The 12,562-nt window shown below is 48.5% G+C and overlaps 1 protein-coding gene across 2 annotated transcripts in view; it reads left to right on the forward strand.

Annotated features, from left to right (window-relative positions):
- The window catches only part of LOC132818020 (intraflagellar transport protein 43 homolog B), a 91,532-nt gene extending 79,260 nt beyond the window's left edge, over positions 1–12,272 (forward strand). For both annotated transcript variants that reach the window (XM_060828613.1, XM_060828614.1), the window contains exons 7-9: positions 8,067–8,142; positions 10,034–10,096; positions 11,781–12,272. In XM_060828613.1, coding sequence (XP_060684596.1) covers positions 8,067–8,142; positions 10,034–10,096; positions 11,781–11,903 — 262 coding nt within the window. In that variant the 3' untranslated portion in view covers positions 11,904–12,272. The remainder of the gene's footprint in view (positions 1–8,066; positions 8,143–10,033; positions 10,097–11,780) is intronic.
- Positions 12,273–12,562: the final 290 nt, after the last annotated feature.

Genomic DNA, 12,562 nt, shown 5'->3' on the forward strand with positions numbered 1-12,562 from the left:
AGCTCACTGCCCGGGTAAATACCAGTATAGAGTCAGCTCACTGCCCGGGTAAATACCAGTACAGAGACAGCTCACTGCCCGGGTAAATACCAGTATAGAGACAGCTCACTGCCCGGGTAAATACCAGTACAGAGACAGCTCACTGACCGGGTAAATACCAGTACAGAGACAGCTCACTGCCCGGGTAAATACCAGTATAGAGTCAGCTCACTGCCTGGGTAAATACCAGTATAGGGACAGCTCACTGCCCGGGTAAATACCAGTACAGAGACAGCTCACTGCCCAGGTAAATACCAGTACAGAGACAGCTCACTGCCCGGGTAAATACCAGTATAGAGACAGCTCACTGCCCGGGTAAACACCAGTATAGAGACAGCTCACTGCCCGGGTAAATACCAGTACAGAGACAGCTCACTGCCCGGGTAAATACCAGTATAGAGACAGCTCACTGCCCGGGTAAATACCAGTATAGAGTCAGCTCACTGCCCGGGTAAATACCAGTACAGAGACAGCTCACTGCCCGGGTAAATACCAGTATAGAGACAGCTCACTGCCTGGGTAAATACCAGTACAGAGACAGCTCACTGCCCGGGTAAATACCAGTATAGAGTCAGCTCACTGCCCGGGTAAATACCAGTATAGAGACAGCTCACTGCCCGGGTAAACACCAGTATAGAGACAGCTCACTGCCTGGGTAAATACCAGTATAGAGACAGCTCACTGCCTGGGTAAATACCAGTATAGGGTCAGCTCACTGCCCGGGTAAATACCAGTACAGAGACAGCTCACTGCCTGGGTAAATACCAGTATAGAGACAGCTCACTGCCCGGGTAAATACCAGTATAGAGTCAGCTCACTGCCTGGGTAAATACCAGTACAGAGACAGCTCACTGCCCGGGTAAATACCAGTATAGAGTCAGCTCACTGCCCGGGTAAATACCAGTATAGAGACAGCTCACTGCCCGGGTAAACACCAGTATAGAGACAGCTCACTGCCTGGGTAAATACCAGTATAGAGACAGCTCACTGCCTGGGTAAATACCAGTATAGAGTCAGCTCACTGCCTGGGTAAATACCAGTATAGAGACAGCTCACTGCCTGGGTAAATACCAGTATAGAGACAACTCACTCCCTGGGTAAATAGCAGTATAGAGACAGCTCACTGCCCGGATAAATACCAGTACAGAGACAGCTCACTGCCCGGGTAAATACTAGTGTAGAGTCAGCTCACTGCCCGGGTAAATACCAGTATAGAGACAGCTCACTGCCCGGGTAAATACCAGTATAGGGTCAGCTCACTGCCCGGGTAAATACCAGTATAGAGACAGCTCACTGCCCGGGTAAATACCAGTACAGAGACAGCTCACTGCCCGGGTAAACACCAGTATAGGGTCAGCTCACTGCCCGGGTAAATACCAGTATAGGGTCAGCTCACTGCCCGGGTAAATACCAGTATAGAGACAGCTCACTCCCTGGGTAAATAGCAGTATAGAGACAGCTCACTGCCCGGGTAAATACCAGTATAGAGACAGCTCACTGCCCGGGTAAATACCAGTATAGAGACAGCTCACTGCCCGGGTAAATACCAGTATAGAGACAGCTCACTGCCTGGGTAAATACCAGTATAGAGACAGCTCACTGCCCGGGTAAATACCAGTATAGAGACAGCTCACTGCCTGGGTAAATACCAGTGTAGAGACAGCTCACTGCCCGGGTAAATACCAGTACAGAGACAGCTCACTGCCCGGGTAAATACCAGTACAGAGACAGCTCACTGCCCGGGTAAATACCAGTATAGAGTCAGCTCACTGCCCGGGTAAATACCAGTACAGAGACAGCTCACTGCCCGGGTAAATACCAGTATAGAGTCAGCTCACTGCCCGGGTAAATACCAGTACAGAGACAGCTCACTGCCCGGGTAAATACCAGTACAGAGACAGCTCACTGCCCGGGTAAATACCAGTATAGAGACAGCTCACTGCCCGGGTAAATACCAGTATAGGGTCAGCTCACTGCCCGGGTAAATAGCAGTATAGAGACAGCTCACTGCCCGGGTAAATACCAGTACAGAGACAGCTCACTGCCCGGGTAAATACCAGTACAGAGACAGCTCACTGCCCGGGTAAATACCAGTATAGAGACAGCTCACTGCCCGGGTAAATACCAGTATAGAGACAGCTCACTGCCCGGGTAAATACCAGTACAGAGACAGCTCACTGCCTGGGTAAATACCAGTATAGAGACACCTCACTGCCCGGGTAAATACCAGTATAGAGACAGCTCACTGCCCAGGTAAATACCAGTATGGAGTCAGCTCACTGCCCGGGTAAATACCAGTACAGAGACAGCTCACTGCCCGGGTAAATACCAGTATAGAGACAGCTCACTTCCCGGGTAAATACCAGTATAGAGTCAGCTCACTGCCCGGGTAAATACCAGTATAGAGACAGCTCACTGCCCGGGTAAATACCAGTATAGAGTCAGCTCACTGCCCGGGTAAATACCAGTATAGAGACAGCTCACTGCCCGGGTAAATACCAGTATAGAGTCAGCTCACTGCCCGGGTAAATACCAGTACAGAGACAGCTCACTTCCCGGGTAAATACCAGTATAGAGTCAGCTCACTGCCCGGGTAAATACCAGTACAGAGACAGCTCACTGCCCGGGTAAATACCAGTACAGAGACAGCTCACTGCCCGGGTAAATACCAGTACAGAGACAGCTCACTGCCTGGGTAAATACCAGTATAGAGTCAGCTCACTGCCCAGTTTATCACTGGTTCTAGCGTGGGCCTGGTTTATGGGGGGAATAGGGGTTGTGCGGTGGAGGTTGGGTTCAGTTTAAAATTCAAGAAAGATTCTCCAAAATGGTGCTTAAGAACTCACACATATTTTTAAGATAGTATATTAATTTATTTGAGAAGCTGCAGTTTTGAAATGCTGTGTAGCCTAACCAGACAGGAAAGGCCTGAACAGCTGAGAAGGGTTTCTCTGGTCTTCGGTCAGTGTGATCCCCGTGGGAATCCAATGTAATAGAGAGTGCAGGAAAGGGGAATGCTGGTACCAACAAGACCAGAGAATGGGATGTCAAAGGATGTACAGGATTGGATGAGGGGGAAAGGGTCAGTTACCAAAGACTCAAAACAATGAATGCCCTTGAGAAGGAGAGAAAATATCGGGGTTGCTTATAAGAAAAATGAGGAGAGCAAAGAGGGGATATGAGAAAACACTGGTGGGTAACATTAACGACAATCCAAATCCTTTTTAGAAGGATTTTCGGGAAAAGAGAATAACCAGGTAATGGTAGAGATTGTTTGCCACATGAGCTGATGCATTGTAGTCAGAAAGAAATTCAAAGGCAATTCTAACGGTGGTGCAGGAGCAGAGGCATCTGGTGTTTCTGTGTGCAGATCAACAGCTAACGGATAGAAAGAGCAGTTAAAGAAGCGCACAGTGTCCTCAGCTTTAAAAGACTGGAGGGTAGCCACGTTGTCCCATTGTTTAAGAAGGCTAACAAGGATAATCCTGGAAATAACAGACTGTGAGCTTCACACCGGTGGGAGGGAAATTATTGGAAAAGATTCTCAGGGCCAAGGTCTATTTGCTCTCAGAAGCGAATGGACTTATTAGCGACAGACAGTATGGTTTTGTGTGGGGGAGGTCCTGTCTCACTACCTCAATCAGGATTTTTGAGGGAGGAGGGAAAAGCGGTTGATGTTGTCGAAATGGACTTCAGTAAAACCTTTGACAAGGTCCCTCGAGGCAGACTGGTACAAAAGGTGAAGTCACATGGTATCAGGGGTGATCTGGCAAGATGGGCACAGAACTGGCTTTATCATAGGAGACAGAAGGTACTGATGGAAGGAAGCTTTTCGGAATGGAGGGATGTGTCTAGTGGAGTTCCACAGTGATCAATGCTAGGACCTGTGCTGTTCTGATTAGCTGGTCTAATTAGTAAGTTTGTGGATGATACAAAGATTGGTGGAGTTGTGGATGTGAGGAGGATTGTAAGAGGATACCGATTAAGGCATTGGCACAAAAATGGGAGATGAGGTTTAATCTGGACAAATGTGAGGTGATGCACTTGGAAGGTCAGGTACAGGTGGACATTAGAGTGAATGGCAGAACCCTTAGGCATTATTGATGTGCAGAGGGATCTGGGTGTGCAGGTGCATAGATCGCTGAAGGTGGCAGTGCAGGTAGATCAGGTTAAGTGAAAAAGGCCGGTGGAATGCTCCCCTTCATTGGAAGGGGCATTGGGTGTAAGGTTAGGCAAGTTATGCTGCAGCTCTGTAGAACTTTACTTAGACCACATCTGGAATATTGCGTACAGTTCTGGTCACCACACTACCAGAAGGATGTGGGTGCTTTGGAGAGGGTACAGGGAAGGTTTACCAGGGTGGTGCCTGGTCTGGGGGATTATAGCGATGAGGAAATGTTGGATAGACTGGGTTTGTGATGTTGTAGATTTGTTCGCTGAGCTGGTGTGGTTTTCTGCAGATGTTTCATTGCCTTGCTGGGTGACATCGTCAGTGTGTCTTTGATACAGTGTTGGTGGCCTGTCCTGCCTCCTGTTTATGTGTCTCTGTTTGTTGGAGCTTCCAGTTCTGTATCGGAGTGGCTTGTACACAGGGTCCAGTTCAATGTGCTTATTGAGTGAGTTCCTGATGGAGTGCCAGGCTTCAAGGAATTCACTGGCGTGTCTCTGTTGTGTCTGTGCTAGGATGGTTACATTACCCCAGTTGATTTTGTCTCCGTCATTGTCTGTATGGTTGAAAATGAGAGAGTACTGGTCATGTCTGGCAGTGCCGAGCTGGTGTTCAGGCATTTGTACGGCTCGGTGTTCTTCCTGTCTGTCCTATGTAGTGGTTTTCACAGTCTTTGCAGGGTATCTTGTCGATAACATTCATCCAATAAACACATTGAACTGGGCCCCATGTCCCAGCCATTCAGATACAGAACCAGAATTACCAAGAAACAGGCACATAAATCCCAGGTGGGACAGACCACCAACGCTGTATCGAAGATGCACTGATGTTGTGACCTAGCAAGGCAACAGAACATCTGCAAAAAAACCACACCAGCTCAGCGAACCAATCTCCGACCTCATCCATAACCTGAGCTACAAATCTTCTCAAAATCTCTGGACTGGGTTTGTTTTCAACTGATGAAGGGCTTTTGCCCGAAACATTGATTTGCCTGCTCCTCGGATGCTGCCTGAACTGCTGTGCTTTTCCAGCACCACTCTGATCTAGACTCTGGGTTTGTTTTCACTGGAACACGGGAGGTACAGGGGTGACCTAGTGGAAGTTTATAAGATTATAAATGGCATGGATAGAGTGGAAAGTAGGAGGCATTTTCCCAAGGGGTCGATTAGAAGGGGACACAGGTTCAAGGTGCGAGGCGGGGGTGAAGTTTAAAAGAGCTGTGCAAGGCACACGTTCCACACAAAGGGTGGTGCGTGTCTGGAACGTGCTGCCTGAGGAGGTGGTGGGAGTAGACACAATAGCAGCATTGAAGAATAGATGAATAGGAAAGGACTAGAGGGATATGGATCCTGTAAGGGAAGACAGTTTTAGCGTGGAAGGGCAGAATGTGTCAGTGCAGGCTTAGAGGGCTGAAGGGCCTGGTCCTGTGCTGCATTGTTCTTTGTTCTTTATTAGTAAGGTTGTAGAATGCAAGAGCAGGGAGGTGATGTTGAACTTGTACAAGACACCTGTTAGACCTCAGCTGGAGTATTGCATACAGTTATAGGGGAGCTGTGAATGTACTGAAGAGGGTGCAGAAGTGATTTACAAGAATGGTTCCGGGAATAACAAACTTCAGCGATGGCGATAGAGTAAAGGAGCTTGGACTGTTCTCCTTGGAGAGAAAAGGACTAAGAGGATATTTGATAAAGCTTTCAAAATGATGAGCGGGCTACACAGAGTAGAGATGGATTTTAAGAGCCGCGAGGTTATGCTGCAGTTGTATAGAGCCCTGGTTAGACCACACTTGGAATATTGTGTTCAGTTCTGGTCGTCTCATTATAGAAGGATGTGGAAGCTTTAGAGAGGGTGCAGAGGGGATTTCCCAGGAAGCTGCCTGGACTGGAGGCTGTGTCTTATGAAGAAAGGTTGAGGGAGCGAGGGCTTTTCTCATTGGAGTGAAGAAGGATGAGAGGTGACTTGATCGAGGTGTACAGGATGTTGGGAGGCAGAGATAGAGTGGATAGTCAGAGACTTTTTCCCAGAGCAGAAATGGCTGTCACAAGGGGGTATAATTTTAAGGTGTTTGGGGAGGTGTCAGAGTTCGGTTCATTACACAGAGAGTGGTGGGTGTGTGGAATGCACTGTCAGCGATGGGAGTAGAGTCAGAGACAGTAGGGACATGTAAGCGACTCTTGTATAGGCACATGGAAGTTCAATGGAAGGGTAAGTAGGTTAGTCTGATCTTAGAGTAGGATAAAAAACCAGCACAATATCAAAGACTGAAGGGCTGTGCTGTACTGTTCTATGTTCTGTGTTCTGTGTTAAACTATTCTCATTTATAACAGGAACAAGAATGAGAGGAGCATAGGTGTAAAGTGATGTGTAAACGAATCAGCCTCGATGATTCGGAGGTTGGGGAGCACGTGTAGGCTGTGACGGTTTGAGGATGACACTAAGATGAGCGTAGAGCAAAGTGTGCAGAAGGACATCGATACTTTGAGTGAGTGGGCAAAGGTCTGACAGGTGGAATACAATGTTCATAAATGTGAAGTCATCCAGTTTGGTAGGAGTAACAGTAAAAAAGATTATTACTTAAATGTTGAAAAATTGCAGCACGCTGCTATGCAGGGGGTCCTGGGGGTCCTTGTGGAGTACGGAGGATCAGAGGGACCTTGGTGTACAGGTCCATGGATCTTTCAAGGCAGCAGAATAGGTTAATAAGGTGGTGAAGAAGGCATATGGGCTATTTGCCTTTATCATTAAGGCATTGGATATAAGAGCGAGGAGGATATGATGGAGCTGTATATAACATCAGTTTGGTCACAGCTGGAGTACTGCGTGCAGTTCTGGTCCCACACTATGGGAAGGATGTGATGACACTTGAGGGGATCCGATTGAGGTGTACGTAGGCAGGGGAGTTGGGGAGAAACCTTACCCCAGTGAAAGGGCACAGTAACCTGGGGACACCGTTTTATAGTAACAAGTAGGAGCTTTGGTAAGGACTTGAAATAAAAACGTTTCACCCAGAGAGTGATGGGGATCTGGAACTCATTGCCTGCAAGAGTGTTAGATGCAGAATCACTCAAGATATTGCAGAACAAAGAGCATTTTTTACCAGGCAATGAGCGAGGGCTGCAAAGTGAGATTGGAAAAGAAGGATTTTTGATGATTGGCAGGAAGACAGGAGGCTGAAGGGTTTCCTTTTGTGCTGCCCCTCAATGCCTCTGACATTTATGAGCTGTATAATATCTTGGAGCTGGCTCAAGCATCATCCAATCAAGAAACAAAAAATTAGTTTGCTTTCCAATTATCTGGGCAGGGAGAGCATTGAGAGAATGGGATCTGTTTCAGTGACCAGGGGAGGGAGCACGGCTTTGTGATGAGATGAAGCTGGGGCACCATCCAGTGAAACCTGAGGGGACCTAGCACCCATGGCTCAGACTTCTCAGGTGTTAGAATGGGAGACTGGTGGGACAGAGGTGGAATGGGATAGTGTGGAGTGGGATAGGGGGGAATGGGATGGGGGGAGTGGGATGGGGGAGTGGGATAGGGCAGAGTAGGATAGGGCAGAGTAGGATAGGGCAGAGTAGGATAGGGGGGAGTGGGATAGGGGGGAGTGGGATAGGGGGGAGTGGGATAGAGTGGAGGAGAGCAGACTGGAATGGGATAGAGCAGAGTGGGATGGGGGGAGTGGGATAGGGTGGAATGGGCCATGAGGCTAATGTGGGATTGATTTAAGGAAGGTGGGTTAGAATTGGATTGGGATTATGACAGAAACCTTGGACAGGGTCACGGGGCTTGACAGCTGGACTGGGACATTGGGAGCAGGAGTTAAAGGGAGTGACGATTGAGGTTGAACTTGTGTCTGTTTTCTCAGCATTCAGGTGAACCGAGTAATGACGTATCGAGACCTGGACAATGACTTAATGAAGTATGGAGCTTTCCAGACACTGGTGAGTGACAGTACCTCCCACAGTGCACAGGAGTGTGCGACAGGCAAACACTATTCCAGTTCAAAGTTTGGGAGAAGATTTGTAGCTCGGGTGCTCGTTGTTGTGGTTGTGTTCGCCGAGCTGGGAATTTGTGTTGCAGACGTTTCGTCCCCTGTCTAGGTGACATCCTCAGTGCTTAGGAGCCTCCTGTGAAGCGCTTCCGTGATGTTTCCTCCGGCATTTATAGTGGTTTGTCTCTGCCGCTTCCGGTTGTCAGTTCCAGCTGTCCGCTGCAGTGGCCGGTATATTGGGTCCAGGTCGATGTGCTCATTGATTGAATCTGTGGATGAGTGCCATGCCTCTAGGAATTCCCTGGCTGTTCTCTGTTTGGCTTGTCTTATTCCAATTCTATTCTGACCAGTCTCCACCCAAAGTAGACCCGAATGTACCGAAGCACCGTGTGTACCTAACTCACACCGGGCTCTCTTCACCAAACAGCCTTTTGTTTTCATTCCTTCATAAGATGAGGGCATCTCTGGCTGGGCCAGAGTTTACTATCTGTCCTTCATCAGCACAGAGACGATGGTGGTGAGCTGCTTTCTTGATCTATTGTCAACCTTGGTGTGTAGTTCAGCTCCCACAGTGTTAGGGAGGGTATTCCACGATGACAGTGAAGGAATGGTAAGTGGCTTGGTGGGAAACATGCAGAGGGTGCTGTTCCCATCTACCTGCCACCATCTCCTTGTAGACAGCTTACCGACCTGTATTAGCTCCTACTCCAGGATGTTTCAGTTTGATATTCCCTGGTTTCAGGTGAACCAAGTAATGATGTATCGAGACCCAGACAATGACTGCTTTCACATGTCTCCATGGTTCCCCTCCCCACCTCTTGGAATCATCTCTAGCCCCACAATCCCCCAGGGGCTGCTCCCATTTGGCCTCTGATTTTCTTTATGCAGCCAGTGGTGACCATGCCTTCGCTACTTGGAACCTAACTTGCAAATTTCTTGCCTCAATGCCCTGTATCTCCACCTCTCTATCCCCTTCTATGACGCATCTTAATACTAAGCACTTGAACTGATCTAATGGCCGTCCAATATCTCACCATAGAGCTTGGTATAAAATAGGGTTCACGAACACTTGTCTGAAACCCCTTGGGGTGTCTGACCATGTTAGTGCATAAAGTAACTGCAACTTGTTAGTATGTGTTTTATAACTGGGCTGTGTCTCTGAGTGTGGGGAACTGAGCTGTCTGTCTGTGTTTCTATCAGGGTATGTGTTTTATAACTGGGCTGTCTCTCTGAGTGTGGGGAATCTGAGCTGTGTGTGTGTGTGTTTCTATCAGGGTGTGTGTTTTATAACAGGGCTGTGTCTCTGAGCTGTCTGTGTGTGTGTGTTTCTATCAGGGTGTGTGTTTTATAACTGGGCTGTCTGTCTGTGTGTTTCTATCAGGGTGTGTGTTTTATAACGGGGCTGTGTGTGTTTCTATCAGGGTGTGTGTGTTATAACAGAGCTGTGTGTGTTTCTATCAGGGTGTGTGTTTTATAACTGAGCCTGTGTGTGTTTCTATCAGGGTGTGTGTGTTATAACGGGGCTGTGTGTGTTTCTATCAGGGTTTGTGTGTTATAACGGGGCTGTGTGCGTTTCTATCAGGGTGTGTGTTTTATAGCTGAGCTGTGTGTGTTTCTATCAGGGTGTGTGTTTTATAACGGGGCTGTGTGTGTTTCTATCAGGGTGTGTGTTTTATAGCTGAGCTGTGTGTGTTTCTATCAGGGTGTGTGTTTTATAACTGAGCTGTGTGTGTTTCTATCAGGGTGTGTGTTTTATAACTGGCCTGTGTCTCTGAGCTGTCTGTGTGTGTGTTTCTATCAGGGTGTGTGTTTTATAACGGGGCTGTGTGTGTTTCTATCAGGACGGTGATATTGACCTGAAGTTGCTGAGCCGTGTGCTGTCAGCTGAGCAGGACGTCAGGGAGGTGAGGCTGAGGAACACCGCGGATAGAAATGCTCCTGTTAGCAGCAGCAGTGAGTAGGCAGGTAGAAGTCTGGCCCGGGGGGGAACCAACAGGCTGGATAATGTGGGCAGCCCCAGGGCCCGCACCTGAGAACCTATCCTAGTGAAGACACTGGGAAATAATCCCTCGATTCCTTCAGCAACAGGAACACGGGAATGAGGAGCAGGAAAAGGCCATTTCCCCCTCAAGCCCGTTGTGCCATTCCATATGAGCATGGCTGCTCCGGCTGTGTCCACTATTCCTCATTCTCACCTGGTCCCGTAACACATTTGACCCCCTTGTCCCTGAGCTACAGATCTTCTCCAAACTCACTACCCCCTTGTCACTCAATAATGAAACAACTTCTACCTCCAAGTCGTTCAGTGAACCAGAATTCACTGATCACTGCAAAAGAAAACTCCAAACACTCAAAATACTCTGAAAGAAGCATCTCGTCAGTCCCACCTTTCTAGGTGGGAGACAATGGCCCTAGATAATCACTGGACTGCTAATCCAGAGACTGCTCTGGGGACCTGGGTTTGAATCCCAGTGTGGCAGATGGTGGAGTTTGAATACAGTAAATATCTGGAATTAAGAGTCTAATGACTACTATAAACCCATTGCCAATTGTCAGGAAAACCCACCTGGTTCACTAACTTCCTTTAGGGGAGGAATCTGCCATCCTTACCCGGTCTGGCCTACATGTGACTCCAGACCCACAGCAACGTGGTTAACTCTCAACTGCCCTCTGCGCAATTAGGGATGGGAAATAAATACTGGCTTAGCCACCAACACCCTCAACCTGATAAAGGTTTTTTCAAAACGACTACATCTTTTTGAAAATATGAAATTGATGAGAGCCCAGTATAGAGGGAGCTTTACTCTGTATCTAACCCTGTGCTGTCCCTGTCCTGGGAGTGTTTGATGGGGACAGTGTAGAGGGAGCTTTACTCTGTATCTAACCCTGTGCTGTCCCTGTCCTGGGAGTGTTTGATGGGGACAGTGTAGATGGAGCTTTACTCTGTATCTAACCCTGTGCTGTCCCTGTCCTGGGAGTGTTTGATGGAGGACAGTGTAGATGGAGCTTTACTCTGTATCTAACCCTGTGCTGTCCCTGTCCTGGGAGTGTTTGATGGGGGACATGTAGAGGGAGCTTTACTCTGTATCTAACACCATGCTGTCCCTGTCCTGGGAGTGTTTGTTGGGGACGGTGTAGAGGGAGCTTTACTCTGTATCTCACCCCGTGCTGTCCCTGTCCTGGGAGGGTTTGATGGGGACAGTGCAGAGGGAGCTTTACTCTGTATCTAACCCCGTGCTGTCCCTGTCCTGGGAGTGTTTGATGGGGACAGTGCAGAGGGAGCTTTACTCTGTATCTAACCCCATGCTGTCCCTGTCCTGGGAGTGTTTGATAGGGGACAGTGTAGAGGGAGCTTTACTCTATATCTAACCCCGTGCTTGTCCCTGTCCTTGGAGTGTTTGATGGGGGGGGGGGAGCAGTGTGGAGGGAGCTTTCCTATGTATCTCACCCTGTGCTGTCGCCCTGCGCTGGGATTTATGGTGACAGTGGGAGTGGAGATTGCTTGCTTTGTTCAGCCCAGAGCGCACTGATGAAATGCAGGCTTTGCTAATCCCGATTGTTGCTGTGCCCTGTTTTGCCTTTGAGCAGGAGGATGAATCATGGAGCTGGGACCATTTGTTCACTGAGGTATCCTCTGAGCTCCTGACTGAGTCGGAGGATGGAGCTGGCCAAGATGAGGATGAAGCGAAGCTGCTGTCTGCACCAGCCTGACACAACCAGAGCCACACTGTGCACCTCTCAGCCCACCCTCGTCATGGGTTGATGGTCCTTCGTTTGTCCCGGATGTTAATATCGGGAAGTCACACAGCACCAGGTTATAGTCCAACAGCTTTATTTGAAATCACAAGCTTTCAGAACGCTGCTCCTTCATCAGGTGACCTGGCTACACCTGACAAACACATGAAGAAAGGGCAGCTCTCCGAAAGTTTGTGATTTTCAGATAAACCTGTTGGACGATAACCTGGTGTCATGTGACTTCTGACCTTGTCCACCGCAGTGCAACACCGGCCCCTCCCCATCCTGGATGTTAATGAGAAATTTCCAGAGCATGTAAAATAGAGCTTGTTTCCATAACTCTTATACTTCCATGTTTGTCTTTGTTATCTATCAGTGTGGTGATGAGTGACAGGGCAGGCTGAGTGTGAACGTTTAGCCTTAGATTCAGGCAGCTCTGGGAGTGGTGTTAGCTAACATTCCCTCGAAGCCGTGTCGCTGTATGTGTATGCAGCCACTCTGAGGGTCTGTGCACTGTCACTGGCCCTGCTCATGTTGGTACCAACACTGACACTCAGTTCAGGAGGTCACAACCCTCCATGGACCTGGTAGGTTCTCACAGGAATGCTGCTTCCCTCCTCACAGGCTCCTCCTCA

Source organism: Hemiscyllium ocellatum, chromosome 8 (assembly GCF_020745735.1).
Source record: "Hemiscyllium ocellatum isolate sHemOce1 chromosome 8, sHemOce1.pat.X.cur, whole genome shotgun sequence".
Lineage (NCBI taxonomy): Eukaryota > Metazoa > Chordata > Chondrichthyes > Orectolobiformes > Hemiscylliidae > Hemiscyllium > Hemiscyllium ocellatum.